Source organism: Canis aureus, chromosome 3 (genome assembly GCF_053574225.1).
Source record: "Canis aureus isolate CA01 chromosome 3, VMU_Caureus_v.1.0, whole genome shotgun sequence".
NCBI lineage: Eukaryota > Metazoa > Chordata > Mammalia > Carnivora > Canidae > Canis > Canis aureus.
Genome location: NC_135613.1, coordinates 16,024,285 through 16,047,787, shown reverse-complemented (window position 1 = coordinate 16,047,787; position 23,503 = coordinate 16,024,285). Strand labels below are relative to the sequence as shown.

Genomic DNA, 23,503 nt, shown 5'->3' with positions numbered 1-23,503 from the left:
CTTGGCAAAGGCAAATAAAACAAAAGTTCAACGCGCCTCAAAGCCAGGGTGCATAAATGTCACTGCGCCTGCAAAGAGGGGCGATCAGAGGACACTTATGAAATCACGGTTCTCCCGGGGTGGTGGGGAAAGGTTACCCCGTTGTGCTCCGACGAGGGTTGAGGGGGTGGGGGTGGGGGGTGCCCAGGAGACACAGCGGGGACCACGGGGCGGGACCCCGGGAAGCGGCGCAGCTCGGATGCTCTCCGCGAGCACGCCTGGCGCACCCGCCGCCGCCCAGCTTCTCGGAGCTAATCAAGGGAAACGTAACTAGTCCAGGCAGCGGGACGAGTTTACAGCAACTGACAGTAACTATAACATACGCCAGTTTGTATTAAGATGTTATTGCACCTTACCAGTTCTAATCACCAATTATGACTCTATTACTCCTGCTTGGCAGTTCATCTGCTCCTGCCTCCGCTAAGGGCGACTTGGAGACGGACCTCTGATCTCCCCGGTTCCACTTCAGTGGGCACTCAGCACGGCGGCTGTCATCTGCAGACACTGAAGAGGTAAGGCATTGCTTTTGCTGAGATAACTGTACCTGACCTTACAACAATTTACTAAGGAAATACCTGCTTAATAGCAGTGTGAGTGCAGTTTCCTTTATGCTCACAACGGCACTGCAAATTAGCGACAACAGGATAAATCTATGGCCGGCTCACTAGACACTTCATTAAATCACTGTTCTCTTGCCTTGTAGCGCGCTAATAGAATCACAGCCCTCGTTAGCTACTGAATAAAAGATCAATCACAGACTTTGAAAGCTCTTGCTACCAGCTTCCAGAGGAAACAAGGAAAGGAAAAAAAAAAAAGGAGAGCGAGAGAGGGAGAGAGAGAGAGAGCGAGCAAGAGAGATATTTAGGATCATCGCTGAGATTCTGAATGGCCTCGCTGCAAGTTGCTTAAATTACCTTTTCCACGACTGACTCCAACTGCAATACTCAAAGGAACTTGTTAAGCCTGCTTTCAAGAGCAGCACTCTAATATATGACTGCTAGACCCTGGTCAAAAGTTCATAATGTGCATATGTAAAAAGGTACTAAATTGCCTGAGGGCTAAAACCAGAGGAGTTTAATTGTAGCAAAATGCTGAAAATGGTCTGTTGAGGGTCCTTCTATTGGGATACTGCTGGGTCTGGCTGATTGAAGTATAGAACATAAAAGCCTTGCAACAATATTTCCTTAAATGCTGGGGAAACTGCCAGCCGTTGGTATTGCATGAATGTTGTGGTTGAAGAAAAACATTTTCCTCCCCTAAAATAAATAGAGTATTAAGAACTGCTCCAGCCCATAATTCTAAAGCATGACGGAAAAAGGGAGGGCTCAATGATAATAAATAAGTATAATTCATAGGGCATGTCCAATCTCCTCCAAGTGTATTTTTACATGGGGCACAGTGAAGGTATTCAGGCATGACCTGCAAGGGTTTTGGGGGCGGCAATTGGCTCTGATTTTGAAAACAGCTTTGCGCTGCTCCTGGCTGCCTTGCTGGTCTCTGGGTTAGACGTACCCAAGTGGGGAACCTTGCAAAAGGCCCCGTTTGGCTTGTCTTTATTTCTTCTTTCATTAAATCAGATCTCGAGTTCCAGCTACCCACACATTTGGCTTGTGTGGATGGGGTTTCTCAACCCAGAATTCCCTACCTTCTCCAGGTACACTCCCACATTTTCCCCCTTTCTGGCCTTCCTAATTAGTTCCTCATTTGGATAAGTGACAATATGAGTTCAGCACATGATGACTCAGATGCTAGGAGGGCCTATGTTAAATATAGGACACCCAGGAGAAGCTAGAATTTGCTAGGTGGGCTCTTGGATTTATTACGAGTGTGTGTGAAAGGTACAGTTTTCATGGATAGTGAAATGCCCATGTGCCATTTTAATCAGGTTTTAAAATATATATCAAACATGGAATTCCACACATTATGTTGTTGCACCAAACTCACATGAGGGCAACAGATTAATGACTGGATGGTCTGACAAATACCAACACCACACCAGTGAAGCTCGAAACTTGAGCCGCAGCATGAGTTACATCTGTGCCTAGAATTTGACAAATGTGATTAGCAATATTCATATCCTCAGTGATATCTGCAATCAGCATTATTCTCCAAGAAAATTACTTTGCAAACTTGCAGGGTGATGCAAGTGATATTTCCTAATATGAAAGAGCAGACCAAAAACTCAAAGCACCCATTTAATATTGGATATTGCATTGCTCAAGGACCCCTCCACCTCATAGGTCCAACCCTCAAAGGTCACCTGGATCGATTCAGAATACACAGCCTTTCATACTCTAAAAGGGGTCAGATCTACTCTCTAGTTCTTCAAAGGCAAGGACGTAGCGGGTCATTGGACGTGCCCGCCATATGCTGTGCTAGTTTTTTTCCTCTAGCAAAGTGCAAATCCGAGTTATTCAGACCTATGTTCTACACAAGGAGCAGGGAATTTCCCAATAGTTAGTCCGCACAACCTCTGGTCTGTTCTCCATAAGCGCTGGAGAAATCTGTGCCCCTGAAGCACTAATATTTGAGGAGGAAAGAAGAGCAAGGTGGGCTCTTGAGCAGTAAACAACTAAGAAGATGATACAGCACAAGCTGCCTCCACAGCCTTCAGGAATGTCAGGACTGGACCCATCCTTACCATGTGCCACTGTCTCATTCCCGAGCATAGGTTCCCAAACCACAGAGGAGCACCTCAGCTCCTCTGGCAGCAATGCCATGCTTCATCCATGGTGCAGGTCCCAGAAACCACACTCAGCCCTGGGGTTATGGCTGGAGCCTGCAGAAGCCTTGGTATGCTCTAGGGTACATCTCGGGGAAGCAGTGAGATGCAGTGGGGAGGGCACCCACATCAGATGCTCAGCTCTGCCCCTTACTGGCCCTATGACTGAGGCAAGGTACGCAAGGCCTCTGCTTCCTCATCTCTAAAATGGGCATGATAGCCTATAATTCAAAGGGTCCTGTGGGAGGTAAAGTAATTGGAATGACCTATAAACCACACCTGGCCCATTGCCTGGCACTTAGCAAAATGCTTCTTCTACCCTCTTGTCCTTCCCATGTAATCCTGAAAACAATCTAAAGGGTGCTCAAATGAGAATACTATAGATAGGACCGTCCTAAAATATATGGCTGCAGATTTCAATATGATTGCAATGAAAAACACTGTGGACTCTCTGGGGATCACTGTGTTCCAAGAAGGACTTTATCTGATATTGTCGCCCACACTTAAGTGGCAGCTCAAATATGTGAACAGACGAGACTTATTATAAGCTGAGTGTGCATTTAGATACACGCTTTTAAGCTGATCACCCAGAATCCACAGAAAAGTGCGAACCTGATATTCGTGACTCCTTGCTTCCATCCTCAGCCAGCTTCTTAAAGATAAACCCAAGACTGGGAAGGCTACCTTGGGAATTTGTGGGCCGCTTTCACTTTCCCAGGTTAGTAACTGACGCGGCATTTCCATTTCCGTTTGCTCCAAGTGCACCCCATCCGCACTCCCATCCCCGCCTCCCATGTGAAAAGAAAATAATTCAAACAAAATGTCACAATGAATGTGCAAAGGCACTGCAGAGAGGCCAAAGTTACAGGGTCAGAGTGACATCCAGGAGAATGATGGCACTTGGTTTAAATCTCACTGAAAATGCTATCGTTTTCAGTAAAAGTGTGTGCTAAAATATCCTAAAAATAATAATAATAAACTATCCCTGATTTTAAAACCATCAGCAAAATCCCTGTCACCCACAGATGGAGCTGCTGTGTAGACTGGGTTTTATAGACACTAGAGAAACACAGCCTGCTGCAGGGTTACCTTCCTGGGAAGCCACACAGCCTGACTTTATGAATATTCTGTGTCATTTCCATACTCGGGGGTCCCTGTGTTTAACTCATCGCGTGAGCCTGGTGTCCTACAAGCCAGTGGTTTCCAGCTGAGCAAGTTAAGGCAGCAACTACACTTGATTAATTCAGAGAGAGAGAGGAGAGAAATCCAAAGTGTATATTTAGTACTTTTCCAGGAGAAAATTACTTTGGATTTGCATAAAGAGAAACAATTAGGTATTTCTCTTTCAAAATACTTTTTAAAAATTTGGCTTTCTTGAATATCCTGGACCGTAAATATCTACGAAACTATGTGTACAGGGCAGAGAGATGTCTAGTATGATGCAGAACCTACCTATGAAATTCCAACCTCTACCACCCCCCCCCACCCCAACACAGATCCCTATAGGGCTTTAGTACCAACCATAATTAGAGGCACAGGAGTTGTGGCTTTTTGTCCTAAATAGCCAGAAATTACTGAAACTTTCAAAGTGAAATAGCTTCTAGAACTTAACAGTGACGATCTCTACAGGCATCAAAGCCACACCCAAGTTACTACGCAGCTAAATTTGGGGTCAAATAATTAACAAGAAAGGCAAAATCAGGGTAAGCCAATCAAAGACGATTCCGAGATATTCTGAAATTGGTTTAGAGAAGCCCTGCTGTGAACTAATAGGACTGGGAGAGCCATTCACTATTCTGTTATGTACTATGTATTGGGACTCTAAAGTTGAAATCTTGCAATTTTTCATTTGTAACATCAAGAAGGCCTTCGGCACGGGGAGGGGGGTGTCGAATCTGGCTGGCTCAGTTAGAAGAACATGGGACTCAAGCCCCATGTTGGTAGAGATTACTAAAAAAAAAAAAAAAAAAAACCAAAGGGCTTAACTCCCAAGCCACTTTCGAAATATCCAGTTAGGCAAGAAATATGCATCCATTCAAAATACTGGAAATGCCACGTCAGTTAAAATGTGAAATAGGTGAGAGTCTCATAGTGCCGTGAATACTCTGTCAGCATGAACTTGAAACGGTCTTCACATTTCAGAGCTCGGTTTCTTGATCTCTAAACTAACGGGATCAGCCTATATAATCTCCAGGGCTACGTCAGGACTGTGGCCACTTGAGACTACCAAAGGGAGCCTTAGTTCATCCAACTATGCCAGGTGCTTGTGGATCAGTTCTTCCAAAGTCATCTGCTGGCCTCCACTTAGAAACTGCAATCCATTAGTTTACTAATATTATCCCTCTACGTTATAATTAATAGTAGCAACTAGCCTGGGAAAACTTCAAGCAGTCCTGTAAGTGAAGTCAATTAAATACCCAGATGACACGGGGAATGGAAATTGTTGGAAATAAAGGGTTTTATTTCTTCCCCTGGCCCAAGGAGGATGTACTAATCATTCTGTTGTTTTGCCCCCTAGCCACACACAAGTAAAATGTAGCGCCACCTATCAGCAGCTTCCAGGACTCGCATGACTTTATAGATGGATTCCTGTGTGTGTGTACACTTTCAAATGTCAGATTGTCTTCCTTGTATATTAATGCAAAAAAATAAGGTAGCATATTCTGTTTATTTTCCAAATGTTGCATAATAATATAATTTAAAATTTATATATATAATATATATACGGGATGAAATTAATAAACATTTAGGTCAAACAATGCTGTATCAACAAAACAAAACGATCCATTGACAGGGAATGGGGAAAGGTAGAGGATAAACACTGAGACAGTCTGCAGGCCAAGTTCAACCAGAGCAAGCTGAGCACCCTTCATCTCTGGGGGGATTCCTAAGTTTCCTCATCTGACCTTCAGGTGACCTCCTGCATGGAGAGTCAAGAAAGTTCCCGGGTCCAGCAGAAGCTGCTAGGGTCACGTTTCTTTTATACATACCTTCTGTGATCCTCATGAATATTGTAAAAGCAGAGAGTCTCATATAGGAAGGGCTACTACAATTTCCCAAAAGAAAGCTTAGCATGGGGTGCGGCCAGGGGGGTGGAGGGTGGGGGTGGAGAAATAATTGTAAATTTAAAAGAAAGAAAGAAAAAAGGAGTTTTTGTATTTCTAGCCACTACCTTTGGTTGAATTCACCTTTACTCGCTCAGGACAAATGTGTAAGTCATGAAGTGACACCTGCACAGTGAAGCTCTGTACGCTAAGACCTGTAATTAGTCATTACTTTGAAAGAACCAAGAGAGCAAGTAGCAAATCTGGACTGAATGAGACAAATTTTTGCTCTTTTATTCAAAGTGGTGAAATGGCATATCTGCAAGAGAGCTTTTGCTACTCCCGGATAATCCTGCTTCAGAAGAGCCGTCATCTGAGAACTGAGGAAGGCCTTGGAAAGGCCTCTAATGAGTACAGCAGTAACGAAATGAACAAAAAGGAAGCAGACAGACACACACACCATCGCAGAGAACACTACCAGTCAGTCTGAACATATGCCAACTCCCCTAAGTGTGCAGCAGATTAGAATCGTAGGATGGGCACACACGGCATGACATTTCAACATCGAATAAACCATCCTGCCAGTGGCATTGCTTAAGAAAATGCTTGCAGAAATGTTGCCAGCCCACAAGGGGATGTGCATCTTCTCTGTTCATAATGCAAACAGCTCTTTATAAGGATGATCAGTCAATGCTCTGTGTGCTAATTTGATAGCTCCGTCATCAGATGGCATTGCAAATTTCATTACGTATTTTAAATCATGTTAACATGGTTTGTTAATGTTGGTATTCACTAAAAGGCCACAGCTATTTAAATAATGAATAGGCATGATAATTTTTATACATATTATGGAAGTGACACATGTGGATATTCTAAATACTCTTTTCTTAGAATCTGTCCTACATCATTCATTAGGTGTCATCACTAAAAAGATATATCAATATGTTTCTGAGACACCACAGATTCACAATTCTAATAGTTATTTATAGAGATAAACAACATACCTCTCTGAAGGAAAAATACTTTGAATTATGTTAAAATACAGTCCCATGTCACCTTTATCCGGTATCCCTAAGGCAAGAATTTAACGCTACTGCTTTAGAAAAGAGAAGACAAGACAGTATTTCGTTACGCACTAAACAAAACTTAAATGTCAGATATCTTCCTTTACTTGTTTGTTTGTGCATGCGTGCACATGTGGGCATATCAACAAATCCATCCACAAATGTATATACCCCCTATATATTCCTGCCCCTCTATCTCCCATGTTCAGTGAATGGATCAAAAGCTCTTTCTCCTTCTACTTCTGCAACATTTATCTCCTGGCCCCTAATACAACTTCACAAAATTTGCAAAAGGCCAACTCTTTCAGCCTACCTATTGGTCTCTATGCTAAAAAAAAAAACCTCTTCTCCCCAACTCACTTTCTTGCTGCCATAAAAATGGTCTCTTCAAACCCCAGACACAACCCAGAGCCAAGGGTTTGGAGATTGAGTGCTTGAGTCCATTGGAAATAGCTCGAATCTCCACAATACTGCCTACTAGTTAAATGGCCTCGAGCAGGGTATTTATCCTGAAAAGTTTCCTCAGTAATAACATGGAATACTACTCTTAATGTGAGAAATATAAGGTGCACAGCACAAACTGTGGAAGACAGCAACCGTTCAATAATTTTATGTCATTCCCCTCATCATTATTATCTTATTGCCACCATCATGAATCTTATTAGGAGATTATAAGATCCCAAATCCTCAACTAGGCCCTCAGTGGCCTTTTTTTTGCCTTCACTTCTTGCACGGCTCATCACAAGTCCATGTGCATTAATGGACCCTTTGCTATAACAGTGACAATATTTTAATCTAAAATTAGAAATTTTCTCGTGATTATCTGCATTAATTTTGATTTTTTTAAATATTGCATTAAATATTGTTTATCTTGATTGCTGAGTTTTTCTCAGCACATCCTTAATATTGTCACTAGTCTTGGCCCCACCACTGCTGCAGAGTCTACCTGAAATATTCCGTTTGTTTACATGTTCACCTCCCACATATCCTTCAAGGCTCTGTAAGAATGTCATCTCCATTCCGCAATTTTATGTGACTACTCTTTTATCAACCCCCAAAGGAGAAACACTATAGGACCAGTGGTGCCCATGTCTCCTCACCCCAACGTTCTTGACATCTCTTCCCTGTTTAACATAAGTGCCCATAGGCCAAGGATAAAGAGTTGCTCACTTTTGCATTTTCTAACCCCCAAGGCAGCACATGAGGCACTCAATGAACATTTGTCAGGTGGGAGCAGATCAAATAGTTCTAGAGTGGCAATTTTTGAAGGACAGATTGCTATTTAGTGGGTGGTAAAACTGGGTCACAATCAGCACTTTAAAAAATGAAATACAACCAAGATGAAAACAATAGACAACACTGCTCATAGCTAGGAGGACTGTTCCATAAAATGTTTGTTTCAAACACACATACACACACACACACACACACACACACGATTCACAAAGATACACATAAGTGCATAAGCTTAAGGAACCATGTGTTGGGGTGTGACATAGAACACTTTGGTGGTAATCAAAAAGTTTGGGGACGCCTGGGTGTCTCAGTGGTTGAGTCTTCCTTTGCCTCAGGGCGTGAACCCGGGTCCTAGGATTGAGTCTCGCATCAGGCTCCCCGCAGGGACCTGCTTCTCCTTCTACCTATGTCTCTGCCTTTCTCTCTGTGTCACTCATGAATAAATAAAATCTTTTAAAAAAGAGAGAGAGAGAGTTTGAAATATACTGTTCTGGACCAACAATAGGACTTCTTGACTCACCCTTTACTACCTGCTCGGCCACAACAATAGAAAGGGTAAGCGGTTCAAAGTTATTCAACTCTTTGGAAGTTTGTAAAAGAATCAGATTAACAACATCCTCAGAGATCAACCCTGGGTAACTGAGAAACCCTAGGATATCGGAAAAGACTGGCAGAGGAATTTCTTCGGTATTAGCTAAGAAATGAATCCTGGTCTTTCATCAAATAAATAACACATATTTTTGGCAGAAATAACCATCACAGAAACTTGGTGACCAAAATTGCACATGGTAAAACTGAGATTCACCCAACCTAAAAGTGTGGTTTGGTTGGAGTAACTGATTCAAAGGAAAGCTCATGAGATAAAAGCTGTAAAATTTGGTGTGCACAGAAAATAGTGACGAAATCTTCACTGTACAATATATTTGGGGAAGGGAAAAAGGTCCTGCTCAAAAGAATTTCAGTAAAATAAATTTTTTAAAGAACAGCTTAACTATCTTTGTATCAAGTTTAAAAACTTGATCAAGGTATTTAATTGACTTAATGGAATTCGCCCTGTATAAGACTCCCATGAAAGAAATTGATCAGTGTTAACATAGTTCTGATTAAAATGTTTTATTCATAAACAGAGTTTAAAAAAAAGCTTCGATCAAAAGAGCAGGCTGAAATAGCTGGTTTTATCTTCCCTTATCCCCAAGCAGACCTTTTCAGGGTGCATGCCTATCTACGTGATGTAACGAACCCATTCATTGAGTACTTATTGTCTGCAAGTGTCCATGTACACTGGGATTGCTAGCTCTTGTCATCTTTATAAACCATTTTATATGAATTAAATATGAAATAAATAATTTTTTCACAAAGATCTATTAAAGATATAAATAGCTAACTGGAAAACAATAATGGGCATAGAAGAAAAAGAGTAGTTGAGAAATAGAAAAAGACCAAAAAAGAAGTAAATATATGCTTATTAGGTCCTTGAAGAATTGTGATTATATGCATACACATATATGAACACAGGCATATCTAATTAAAAGGTTTACTCTCTGGGCACCTGGAGTATTGCGTGACAGCAAACAGTATCTAGTATCATGTTAATCACATGAGGACAAAAAAGTGGAAACAGAAGTGAAAGCTTCCCAAAATCCCAAAGATAGGATGGTCTTATTAAAAAATCCATTTTGTCAAAAGGTGTTGCATCGTCTCTTGCGTTGGGTGTGGATGACTCAGAAATATGCCTCAAAGTGCAGACCAAGATAAAGTTGCCTTTGGTCTGATGTTATTAACAGATTTAAGGGGATATGCCTGTACTTCAACCTAAATCGCTTCATTAATTCATATTTGACCTGCTTCCAAAATTGGGATTTAAGGTGGCTAAAAAAGAAAGAAAAAGCATAGAATAAGGGGAACAAAATGTAGAGCCGCTAAAAACCAGAGGAAGTCGACATGTTCACCATTAGCATAAATATGGTTTGAAGTCACAAAATTGGACCAGAGCTCCAGCAATATGTTATTATTTCATTACCAAGCGGAAGATATAATGGTAGTTCCTTGGGGGTTCTCCTTGGGAATCAGAGTGAGAGGGCATTTCTAACATGCAGAGGCAGAGCTTCACATGTTTTATGGTCAAATAATAGACAACATCCCCGACAAGAGCTTCTTGTGTAGCCTTAGAAATCAGTAAGACCTCTTCCTCCATTTCAAAAGAAAAAAGAAACTTGAGGTCCAGAGATGTGGTGTGATTTATCCATGATTATAGAGGTTCCCATCAAGAAGGGTGGAAACTGGGTGCCTGGTGTCTCTGCCGTCAAAGCCCAGGCATGGCCTCTGTACTAGCATCATGATACATTCTTCTTCCAAGAAACACATGCACATGCTCTTCTCCTATCCACCTAATACTGTTGGCTGTGGACAGCAGGAAATAAAGGAGTGGACACATAAAAGGTACTTAGAACAGGTGAATCCTGATAAAGGTGAGCTATGGTTTTTGTTGTTATTGGGCTTTGTCCCCTAGGCTCATAGAACACACACTCATTTGAGGAAAACTCACAGTGAATCGCCCATACTATAATGAATACATTTCAAATCTTAACATTGCATTGTAACATAGAGGCATATCAGTGGTAGAGATGGCAAAGGTCAGCTTAATTTATTTTCTTTTTTATTTTTTTAATTTGGCTTTGGATGAAAAAGGCCTCCACCCTGGATTTAAATACGAATCCCACAGAGCCTTGAGCCTGGCAGTGAGACAAAAATGACACTGAAAGTTGTGGTACTCCAGCTTAAGATTGAGAGGAAAGCAAACTACAACAGAGAAAAGACCCAGGTCCAGGATAAAGGAATTTGGTATGTTCCCCGACGTTTAATGCACAAGAAATACGCCAGCTCGGTCCTAATGGTTTTAACAGAGAACAAAAGGAGAAGAAATCTATATTATTTTCATGACTGGATACATTCCAGAATCTAATTCTTTTGAAATACGTTATATGTCTTTTCTTTTCTTTTTTTTTTCTTTTAAACATCTTCTTAATGCCTTCTTTATAGGAAATGTGCTCAGAGTTAACCCTGAGATTTTGAACACACTAATTTCATTATGTGGTCTTTTATGGTTATACAGTCAACAAAGAGACAAACGACACATAGCACACACAAAAGCCAACAAGACATGTTATGCTCCCAGGAGGAAAAACAGACTTATTGCATTCACCTGCCGAGGAATATTAAAATATCAAAAATAATTTTTAAGTTCCCAGATTTTACAGTTTTTTTTTCTCTTCTAAAGAGTGAGAATACTAAGAAAACATTATGCAGGTCTCAGTAGTTGATATACAGTATTTTTTTTGGATCTGGCGAATATACTTTTTATAACTTTTCTGTGAAAGGAGGGACCTTCTAGCTCAGATTACTTGGACACTCTTACTGTTTATTCTTCCCTTTTTTGAGCAGTCAGAAGAGATTTCTCTCAGTACTTCAAATAAATAAGATATCCAGCTGAACAAACACCATACATTCCCGTGGATTACTTTGGCTTCTTAAAGAATATTTCACTTTCTTTTTTCGAAATGTAAATGATTAAAGAGACCTCATCATATGAAAACTCAAAGATGAAATGTTTCAAGTGGTGCAGATTCTATACAAGGTGGTATGTGGAGAAACAAAAGCCCCAGCTCAGTGAAAAAGCTTGGTATTTCACAGGGGAAATTAGAATATTCCTAAATAAGATACTTTATTTATTATACATTTTAAAGGAGAGGTTTTACAACATGAACACATTCAAGATCAATGTGTTCAACATTTAAAATCAATCTCTATAATATTTTCTGAAAACAGTAAAATAAAACTGTTTTCCTCCTTACATTCCTACTAAAAAAAAAAAAAAAAAAAAAAAAATCCAAAACCCAAACAAGAAATCCTGAAGACTATATACATAGTCTGGAATAAGAATAATATTCTACATGGGTTTGGAAATGACTGCTGAGCCTTATCTAGCTTTATGGCTTAAAATAATAAATAAATAAATATAAAATAAGTCCAGGGTCTTTGGCCAATTTTTGAAACTCAAACAAAACTCGGCAATTCGTGTTTCTTTAGAAAGAAAATTTGGGCCATCGATTAACATGGTCCCCTCTACTAAAGCAGCAAGAAAATAAATATTTGACTTTAGGAAACATAATCCACACGTTACTTTATTCTTTTCATAAGCTTTCTTATTAAAGGTCTAAATCTTATCTCCCATCATGAGGGAGAAATGCATAAATATATAAGAAAACAAAAATGGGTACATTTAGTACCGCTCTCAGCCCAGAAAGAGAGAAAAAGACAGGAACACAGAAAGAACTCAAACTGGAGAACAGCAAGGCAAAAACATCAACGTGTGGTTAACACACGCGATGGCATGAGGCCAAAAAATATCAAAGTCTGTGAGTACATCTCCCACCATATAAGCCTCTCAAAAGGCAATGGAAAAAAAACCAACGAAACTAAACTTGGAATGTGCTCCCTGCCTCCCAGTCTCCGGCCACTGTGACATCCTCCCCCTGTGAATGTGGGTCACACCCAGTGACTCACTACTAGCAAACAGAATGGGCAAAAGTAGCAAGATGTCACTTCCATGGTCAAGTGGCAAAGGGCTGTCCCTTCACACTGCTGGTAGGCTATCTCCTCCCTGGCTTCCATACTCTGATAAAGCAAGCTGCCACACTGGGGAGGCCCATGCAGTGAGGGGAACCAGAGAGGAACCAAAGTGCCCAATCCATTAGGTCACGGGGAGCTGAATCCTGCCAACAAGCACATGACCTTAGAAGTGGACCCTTCTCCAGCTGAGCCTTGCTTGAGATGCATACAGCCCAGCTCGTGTTGCGAGTACAGCCTGGGAGCTGACCAGAAGCAGAGGGCCCAGGGAAGCCATGCCCGGGGATCCAGACCTACAGAAATTGGAACGTAAGTAGATGGGGTGTCATATTTATAAAAGGGCATAGGCTGAAATAGGTGCTTGAGAGAAGAAAAGAAATTCTTTATGCCAGGTCAGCATACACCTGATTCAAACCCTGAATCCCTTCATTCAGCTTCCCTCTGCTCTGGCGAGTCTAAAATACCCCTTCCTTAGTCAGTGGTGATAGTTGATGGTGGTGCGTTTGTTTTTCATGGTTTCAGAATTAAAAGTATGAATCAACATTAGTATACCTTTCTTATTTCATTTTAAATCATACTGTTCTCTAAAATCCATAACCCATGGGACAACTGATTTGGTCAACGGACTCAATTTACAGAGGCCTAGAGAGGATGAGCGACTTGCTCAGAGACACACAATGGTTTGACTACAGCAAACCCTAAAATTAAATTCAGTGAGACAAGACATAAAGGTGTAAACTAGGGGTCTGGAGCCTGGCACTGAGTAACTTTGCACATGACATGAAAACTTCAACTCATTTTCAACATGTTTGTTTCTTAGTGTCATAAGAAGGGGTGGGGGCTGGGATGCCTGGGTGACTCAGTGGGTTGAGTGCCTCCCTTAGGCCCAGGGCATGATCCTCCCAGGATCGAGTCCCACATCGGGTTCCCTGCAGGGAGCCTGCTTCTCCCTCTGCTTGTGTCTCTGCCTCTCTCTGTGTCTCTCATGAATAAATAAATAAAATCTTACTAAAAAAAAAAAAAAAGAAGAAGAAGAAGAAGAAGAAGGGGCAGGGGCAGGTGTGGGTTTCAGTTTCTGAACAACCCAGGTTGCCAGATTCATGTCCTCTTTATTACTGCTAAACACACACATCACTGCCCACCTTGTGAGGGACGACCAAGGTGTCTGATGACTTATGCAAACATCACTGTCCGCAGAAGACACAGTGCAGTGGCAATGCAAGTGCCTGGCATCTGTCTCCTCGCGCTGGTCTCCAATGCCTACGTGGCGCTCCTGCCAAAAACCACTGGAAAGAAGCATGAAATTGGAGAAAAGGAAACTGAGAGGATAGGATCAAAAGCGGCACCAAGGACTTAAAAGCAATAAAAGAGCTAGCACGGGAGTGGGGACGAGGCCGCACATGACCAAAACGCCAGCAGGAACACAGGAGAAAGGAAGGCGAGGAAGATAAAACTAAGGGGATTTCAAATCTTGGCTAAATGTTCATTAAATAATTTGTCACACATATTAAGGCCAGATAGTCACTTTTTACCCTCTCGGGTGCTCATTCAGGAACAAAGGCCTAAACAGACTTAAAACGCTGAAAAGCAAGGCAGGGAAAATGCCACGATGAGAGGCTACAGCCTCATGGAGCCACGTGTATTTCGCTTCCCTTTGTCTTTAACAAGAAAGGGCCGATCTTCCCTTAAAGCTAAGGTGTACATGGTAGCTTCAAACAGACAGTCGGGGAGCACCTGAGTGGCTCTGTCGGTTGGGCATCCAACTCTTGATTTGGGCTTGGGTCACGATCTTGGGGTTGTTGGGTCCAGCCCCGAGTCGGGCTGGGCACTCAGTGCGGAGTCTGCTTGAGATTCTCTCTCTCTCTCTCTCTCTCTCTCTCTCTCTCCTTCTGCTCTTCCCACAACTCCTGTGTGCTGTCTCTCAAACACAAAAAAATAAAATCCTCTAAATAAATAAATAAAATAAAATATTAGTTAAAAAAAAAAAACAAAAAACAAGGGAAAAACACAGACAGCCAGGAGCCTGCATTGTGCCCCATGGAAACCCGCTGAGTCGTAGCTGCTATTCTGCACGTTACTTGGGCTGGTGTGTGGTGTCTCTATGCTCAATGGTTGCAAGAGACCTTCAGTGACAGATCCAGAGCCATCACTGGGAGAACGGGCATTGACTCATTGGGAAGAGAAGCAACCTCTTGCTGGCCTGAAAACATAATGATGACAGTAGCAATGACAAAAACAGCCACAGTAGTAAATATTTATTGAGCACCTAGCATGTTCTGCATGCTATATACTCATGATCTTTAATTCTCAAGACGTGTCAGTAATAACAGTAATACCAGTTAATGTTTGTTGAGCATCAAGCCCATTCTAGATGCTATGCATTCCTCAGCTCCTTTAATTCTCAACACAAGCCCATGAGGTAGGTATAACATCCCAGTATGACACATGAATACTAACCGGGTTATGAAATGTGCCCCGGAGGTAGCATGGGATGGAGCCTGCCCTGTCTTCCCTGAGCCTTGTGGTTCTCTCCTTACAGTTTTCCCCCATATGCACTCCCCTAGCAGATCCCTTATTCGATATTTGCTCAGGAGTCTGAGAGGGCCTGGGTTCTGGTCCCAGTTCTCCTCTGTACTAGCTGTGGGATGCCAGCCGGGCCCTGGGCCTCATCCGCTTCCTCATCTGCACATTCTGAACTGCAGTGCCCTGCCCACCTCAGACGAGTGATAAGGGATGCCTTAATGGCTGTCATTCATTAAGCACCTAATCGCCTTTCATTTATTCATTTACAAATATTTACTGAGCATTTACTTTATGGACCAGGGATACAGTAACTTTAATGCAAAAACAGGACTTTCAAGAGGGGGAGAAAAGCATTACATACAAAAACCACACACATTATTTTTTCTAAGCTGTGTCTGTGTTCAGTATCATGGAGGAGAAATTCTGGGATTCCTTCCTTCGTTCATTCGACATGTGTTTATGGGGTGCTATTACGCGCCAGATGGTACCAGGAGCATCAGCTCTTAGGAGAGCATATAAAGGAGGGTCCAGTCCAGATTTTGATCTGATGCTTCCTTGGTGTGTAATGTTTGGATTGGGTCTTGAAGGATGTGTAAAAAATAACTAAAAGTGGAGGGAAAGAAGGGTTTTAGGCTAAAGGACAATATGCTTACCATTGTGGAGAAGGAAGGAGAATGGGGCTGCAAGTAGCTTGAATTCAGTGAAGCTGGTTTCATGGAAGGGGACCAGACAATGCCCGGTGCCTTCCATTCAATTCTAAATTGCTTTCACAATGACCCCATAAAATAGACAACATTCCCACTTGACAGATGAGAGAACTGTATGCATGCTTATTCAATAGAGTCTGCTCAAAAGCCACTACCCCACCCTTTTCCCTTGCCACCAGATCACACTACCCACCCATGAGATACAAAATGCCAGAAATGCACTTTCCCAACCTCCCTTGCACTTAGGGAATGGACAAGGGACTCAATCCCAGCCAGTGGGATCTGAAGCAAAGTGGGCTACAGAGTACGGTTCTGAGACAGGATGTTCTCTTCCTTGATAAAGAAGGGAAATATGCAAGGAGGCGGGTCCCATCCCTCCCATCCTACCTTTAGACCTCATCACAGAGGATGCAATCAACGGTTGGCACTACTGCAGCCACCTTATAAGCATGAGGGAAAAGCTAAGACAATCACCAAGGAACTGTCTTTACAGCAGCCAAACATACCCCTGGCAGCACCTGGGTTTCTGGATATATGAGAAAAACAAACCTCTATTATTCCAAACACTTTTAACTGTATGTTAATAACTCACAGCCCAAAACATGAAAACGGACATAGAATAATGAGCCTCACAGAGATGGAAGCATTTCAAAATTCTATAACTAAAAAAGGTAGAAATGTTGAGTTTTGAATACAGGCCTAATGATCCTAGATCCTTTGCTCTTTTTCAGTTTGCCATATCCCTTGGACTCTGAATTGAGCAAACACTGTTAATTTTAAAGCTCTGGACAGAATCAGAGGTGACTAATAAAACCAATGCCAAAGATAATCCTGGAAAGTAAGAAGAACGTGTAAGGTAGCAGGGATGTGACCTAGGCAGGAAAAGTATGGCCACCAGGTCCTCCTGTGGGGTTCTGCAGGAAAGGTCAAGTGCAACCCAACCACAGTGGGGTCTTAGAAGTCTCGTCTTCTCACATATCTGGACTGGCAAGAGCAGGGCAGCCAGAGAATTCAACCCTCACTCGGGAGTCCCAAAATATTTAGATTAGTGAAGAATATGCTGAAATTTATACACTGAAAACTGTGTCTCCTCCTCCCAACACAGAAAAAGGAAAAAGGCCCCTGCGTTCTGCTCCAGTAAAGACTCGAACGGGGGTTTTGTCCTTGATAGTATCTAGAGTGTAGTCAGCTGCAGGTATTTAAAGGTGGCGGTGGGGAGAAGTATTTTTCTAAAACACTAATTTAAAGAACAAATCAACATCTATTATCTCCTTCATTATGTTTTAAATTATACAACTATAAATCACCCTGCAGCGGGTTATTCAAGGGCAGAATTACTCAGCTTGGCTTTCGCGAAGGTTAGAAGAATGACATCTTGTGCTTTTTTTCTAGTTATAATTTATAACTTTGCAACAGAACCGGCGTTGCAGGTCCATCCATTAGCAGAGTAGCTGCACATCTGTTAAAACTCAACACAACGACTGGCTTTACACGGCTGCAGGAAACATAATTCAATCATTCCAGAAGTTCTACAAACTCAAGCCGTTTTTTAATGTAAAATGATTTGAAAACGCAGTTCCCTAAAACATCTGCTAAGCTCTTGCTACCCTAACACATGATATTCTTTCTACTGTTACCTGCCAACATAAATATTTGGTCGCACAAAACACCCTAAGAGGCCACGTGACAGCGTTCGGCTTCAAATTTACATACCGATCCGCAAAGGGCTGGCTTGGACCTAGGAATGCTAGCTCAGATGTTGTTTACCAGAACTGAAAGTTTGGGGGGGCTGGGGGGGGATGGAGGAGGCTGAGGGTTAAGTTCATGAAGGTACTTTCAAACATCTGAAAAAGGAAACCTAACCGCACCAGGAGAGATATACACGGTGGGGGCTGCTGTGGTGCCTCTGACACAGCAAGTGCACTTGGGAGGAGACGCTGAAGGGTCTGCAGGCAGGTATGACACTCTCCTGGGCAAACTGGGTACGATCTCTGTGCTTTTTAAGCACAAAAGGAGGGCAATAGTTCTAATATTTGAACTAACACAGCAGAACCGCTGTGAGGAATAAAGAAGGCATCTACACCGAGGCATAAAGCATCACGATGTCTAGCCTCATGCACCAAGTCGCACCATGCCTGGGGGTACGGCAGGAATCTAAAGGCCCCACACATAGCAACAATCACCAGTACCCAAAATTACCCTTGAAAATCTCGACTATCACCAGATCTGGTTTTGTGAATTAAGTTACTTGGAGAAATACCTATGTATGGATACTTTATATATATTTATGATGTATATTCAAATATACATAGGCAAAATGTAATTTTTTGAGTATTTTAATAGCATAAAAGAAAGTAGAAAGACATGATAGATGTGACGTCACTAACGGAAAGCTCCCACCAAACTTTAGTTTCCCTTAAGATATTTCAAAAGCAGCTAAAGAATTCTGCGTATTTTTTAAACAGTATTTAAGGACAGTCTTATTCTTGGGGTGTCGGGCTGGATGGTTTCGTAGGTAGAGCATGCAACTCTTGATCTCAGGATTGTGAGTTCAAGCACAACATTGAGGGTAAAGCTTACTTTTAAGAAATCCTATTCCCATTTGTATGTATTGTTTTATTTTTGCATAAATCAGAGGGAAGGGAGACAAACGCTTCCCCCGCAGACTCCTCATCCACCTGTCCTGACCTCCAGACCTCAAGGGGATGAGGTGCCAAAGACACATATTTACCAGTAGGGATCGCTGTGCTAAGATTAATCCCTGTGAATTTCTCATTAGTGATTATTATACTGCAGGCGGCCAAAATGGAAAAATTAATTAATTTCAAAGTGATAATGCATTTACAGCAACAATTAGAAATGTATAACTGTAAAAGGGCAACATTTAAAAGACAGATTACATTTAATAAAGTTGCACAAGAACATCCAATTGTAAAATTACTGATCTGCAACAATATTCCTTAAAGAGGCACTTAAAATAGCCTGACTCCATGAAGGGTGACCTAATTACTGTAACTAAAATCACCGTAGTCACAGCAAGTCACAGCAAATAAAACAGGGACATTGATATTAGAATACTGTTGTTTAATACTTCAGGGAGCCAGCTCTGGTGGAGAAGCAAAAGCAGAGCCTCCAAGCTCAAGGCTGGGCTGTGCTGCTTTATTCCTTGACCTTGTGCAATGGGATGTGTACTCCACAACACTCATGTCAAGGGAGACACTTCTGGAGTAAAACACGGATGGAGCCATGATGCACAGACAGCCACTGGTCATGAGGACACTGTATACATGCTAAGCTTCTTCATGAGCATTTAGGAAGCCAGCTTTCACATGGGGTGAGAATGGAATGCAACTATATAGCTTATGTCCAAAAATAAATTTGTGTTAAAAAGGCAGAAGTGCAGGGCACTGGGTGGCTCAGTCGGTTAAGCATCTGCCTTTGCTCTGGTTGTGATCCTGGGGTCCTGGGATCAAGCCTCACATCAGGATCCCTGATCAGCAGGGAGTCTGCTTCTCCCTCTCCCTCTGCCTGGGGCTCCCCCTGCTTGTATTCTCTCTCTGTCAAGTAGACACATTATTTAAAAAAAAAAAAAAAAAGTAGAAGTGCATCTCTGTCCATGAGACAAGTATCTTATCATGATGGAAGCAATGTCAAGCCACGTACAGAAGGATAAAACACCAGATCGACTTTCCCAGTAAGCCCAGTCTGTCCCACCAGTGACATAGACTCATCCCAGGTTCCAGGTCATGCTCATGCCTCTCCCACATATGCAGAGTCCAAAATGTTTATGAACTAGAAATGACTGTCTATGAGCTTGACAAGTTGGTTCCATTCCACCGTTTTATAAACCAAATCATAGAACGCTGATGGCTAGGAATACCACCAAATACCTAAGTATATGAAGATATTATTAGAAATTTCCTACAAGTCTAAACCTACGTACATATTTCACAGTCTTCATAATCTATATGCTTATCTAAAAAAGTGCATGTGTGGCTGATAAAAGATGCTGTTTTTTAGTTACCTGGGGACAAGGACATGGAAAGTTCATTCTACTATGGCTTCCTGGAGGACCAGAAGTACAGGCTGAAGACCAGGCTCTCTTCATCTGGACACCCTTCCTACTTTGTCAATAACCTTCTCTTTGGGCCTCTGGGGACAGAGACAGAGGTCCATCCAAATACCACCGCCAGACTCCCAGTTTACAGACTCCTTTAGTTGTGACCCTTATATGCAACACAAAAAAATGACATTTGGGAGAATAATCCTCTCCAAAGGTACTATAACGACAAGAATAACAACCACCATAATAGGAATACTACACATCTCCTACACAGACACCATGCTCAGCACATTATTTAACTGTGCCTTCCAATCTGGCAACCATTAGGTACATGCAACTATTTAAAGTCTAAATGAATTATAAATATAAATTAATTAAAGTAAAATCAAATTTAAAATTCAGTTTCCTAGTGTATTAGCCACTTTTCAAGGGCTCCATAGTCATATATGGTAGGTAGATCCCATGCTGGTAAGTCAGATTAAAGTCTCAACAGAAATTCTATACTCATTATTATAAATGTCATATCCGTTATGGTCAATCCCCACATCAACCATACCACAATGTTAGTTGTGAGGAATCAGGCTAGGACTGGTTAAGTGCCTTACCATTGTACGTGGGAACAACCACTAGAGGAGACAAACTGTAATCAGAGGCATAGGATCATTCCCCCAGGATAATGAGTTCACCTTGTGATACTTGTAGGGGTCAAAATGTGTTTGGGCCTTTCTGAGGGTTAGATATTAAGTTAGTTAACTGGAATTGTACTAGAATGCACTATTTCACAGTGTTTTTAGAGCCCTCTGGTTTCGAAAAATACCATACCGAATATATCGTGTAAAATAGGCATTGTTCACTTAAAAGACTTTCTATTAAAATGTTTCATGGAAGAAGTTTCTAGATATGGCTGTTATACAACCATTAAAAATGTAAAAACTTCCTTTGTGAACCTTTCCAAATCTAACCACAGAAGTGTGATTCATCCCAAAGGATTCACCTTTGGGAGGTAAAGGATAAAATGCACTTCCAACCAACAAAAGATTCTCCAGGTGAGATTAGAACATCAACTATAAGATTCTCAGTGGAAACAAAGGAATCACATCTGATAATTCAGTGGTCACAAATCCATGTTTTTCACCTGCTGACCTGAAACACCATTATCAAATACCATGCTTTCTGCATAAGACTAATAAAACAATTGCATCAAAAGAAAGCAAACCATTTCCATCAAAACTTCCAGCTATTCTTAATGCAATACTTCAAAGCACATCTACTATCCAGCCCTCCAAGACGCCTTTAGAGAAACAAATGCATTCTAAGTCAATCAAGGTGCATCTGAGAGCCCTTTCTGATGGCTTTGACAGGTCTGAGGATGCGACCGTCAAGACCAGATCCATCACTACAAGAGACAAGAAGCTGAAGAAAATGCACATGTCCATAATGGCACACTGAAGGTGTCTGCGGCAACAGAATCCATTTACTTACCATGGACTTGGTGAATGGCCGGGCCAAGGTAAACAGCAGCGTGTACACCCACCAGTTGCGATGAATGGAGGAGTACATCATGTTTCCAGGATGCACAGCGTTCGATGTGACCCCACGAGGTGACAGGCGGCGGTGGAGCTCGTTGGAGAAGAGAATATTGCAGAGCTTGGACCGGTTGTAAGCCAGCATGGCCCAATAGTCACTTTTAGATGGAGAAAGGCGGCTGAAGTCCAGTTTTCCCGAGGAATCATTAATATCTGTGAATCTTAAAAAAAAAAAAAAAAAAAGACATAGGATGTGAAGCAGCCAATCTCTGACTTCTGATAATAGCATCTTTTTTTATTATTAGAAATCTGAGGAAACCACACAGAGACAACTGAGAACACAATTGTGCAAACATAGGAACAGTCTCCCCTAGAAACTGACAATAGTGATTTAACACTATAAACCAACTGAGTCCAAAGACAGAGTAAATAAAGGCCCAAACTCAGAAATGGGGCAATCTTAACACGCTTGAACTCCCTCCTGCCTCTAACACTGATTTTTTTAAAACCTTCAACAGGAAGTTCAAGGATAATTAAATTAAATGGAAAAGCATCTTAAATAAAGGGCTGCTGCTTTTGGAAGCAGAAAGATATCACATTCCTAACCTTTGACGGGGTTTTCCTGGGTTGTTTTAGCCAACGCATGAGTCCTGTATATTTTCATTTTAGCATCCAAGTAAATATAGATGAGACTTGCTGCCCCCAAGACTCTTTTCCAGATTAAAAATTAATGATTATAAAGGGGTTATAACCTTGGTGAGGTGCCATCAATAGTCTTATACGTTTAAAAGATAAATGTAAACAAAGCCAAAATGAGTTCTGGCAGAGTCTACTGTTTTTAAGTATACCCATGGCATGGATACACACAAATCAAACTAAGTAGTTGATGTTTTATAATTGGGTCTGACGGAGTCATTAAACACCAGCTGTTTGGTTCTTTCCATTTTTTCTTTTTCTTTCTTTTTTTTTCTTTCTTCCTTTCTTAGGTAACAAAGTAATGACTGCCCTAAAAGAAAAAAGAAGGATTGTAACAAAAGGGATTTTCTAGATGATGATGGTTAAGGACCCCTAAACATTTCCTTCACTAAATTAAGTCTGGGCATTTGCACCAAGTAATAAGGAAACATAAGGAGAGTACTCTGGGTAACTGCTATGGAAATAGAAGCAAAAGGCAAAATGAAAATTGTGGAATACTCTGGTTGTTCCTTAATATAAGCAGCTCAGGTTGAGCTATGACCAAGGAAAAGCATCACAGGGATAGATGAAATTCATGTTTTAATGGAAATTAAATATCCCTTCTGCAAGACTCAGTGACATCCAATTTCTGGTGTTAAATGACATTGCTGCTCTAAAGTCATCAACAAAGCCGATGGCCAGAAATGTTATCATGGATACAGCACCAAGACCTTGAAACTAATTGTTGGCTGCCTGTCTCCAAGTCCCCAAACCACAGGAAGGGCCCAGACTTCTGAGCTTAATCATCTAAAGCAGTAGAACTTAGCGGGAAATTTGAAAATTTATGGGGGCCTTGTTCTGGTTGTTATAATGATTGCCGGCAGGAGCCGGGGATGGTAGATGTCCTGCAATGCAGACAGAGTCTTGCTCAGTGAAGATTGGTCCACTGGACATTCACACAGATGAAAAGCCTGTCTGTAATTATCTGAGCCTAGAGCCTGGCTGTGTTTTACATATATACACAGTTTTAACATCCACTGCATTTCCAAGAGTGTAGTATAACAACCATGCAAATGAAGAATGAATGCATGTTCAGATTTCGTGGGGTTTTGGGGGAGGTGAGGCTTGATTCCATGCTGGTAGTATTTGAGTCTGCACTGCCACACACCTGTTAACAGTCTGCATTTGTGAGTATCCCAATGGAGGTGATTTATCCATAGGCATGCACATCTGATTACTTACCTTTCCTGTAGTCCTGCTCGAGGAAGAAAACATGCT

At 41.6% G+C, this 23,503-nt stretch overlaps 1 protein-coding gene and 1 long non-coding RNA gene across 9 annotated transcripts in view; one reads left to right on the top strand and one right to left on the bottom strand.

The window, feature by feature from the left end:
- Positions 1-23,503, bottom strand: part of WWOX (WW domain containing oxidoreductase) — a 946,892-nt gene that overhangs the window by 646,422 nt on the left and 276,967 nt on the right. For all 7 annotated transcript variants that reach the window (XM_077890926.1, XM_077890924.1, XM_077890923.1 and 4 more), the window contains one exon: positions 21,507-21,771. In XM_077890926.1, coding sequence (XP_077747052.1) covers positions 21,507-21,771 — 265 coding nt within the window. The remainder of the gene's footprint in view (positions 1-21,506; positions 21,772-23,503) is intronic.
- On the top strand, positions 212-8,854 carry LOC144310194 (uncharacterized). Of its 2 annotated transcripts, XR_013375874.1 has the most exons (4): positions 212-347; positions 440-551; positions 5,280-5,414; positions 6,109-8,854. It is a non-coding gene; the product is annotated as an uncharacterized LOC144310194 (long non-coding RNA). The 2 variants fall into 2 exon arrangements; XR_013375872.1 differs by lacking the exons at positions 5,280-5,414; positions 6,109-8,854 and adding an exon at positions 743-5,271.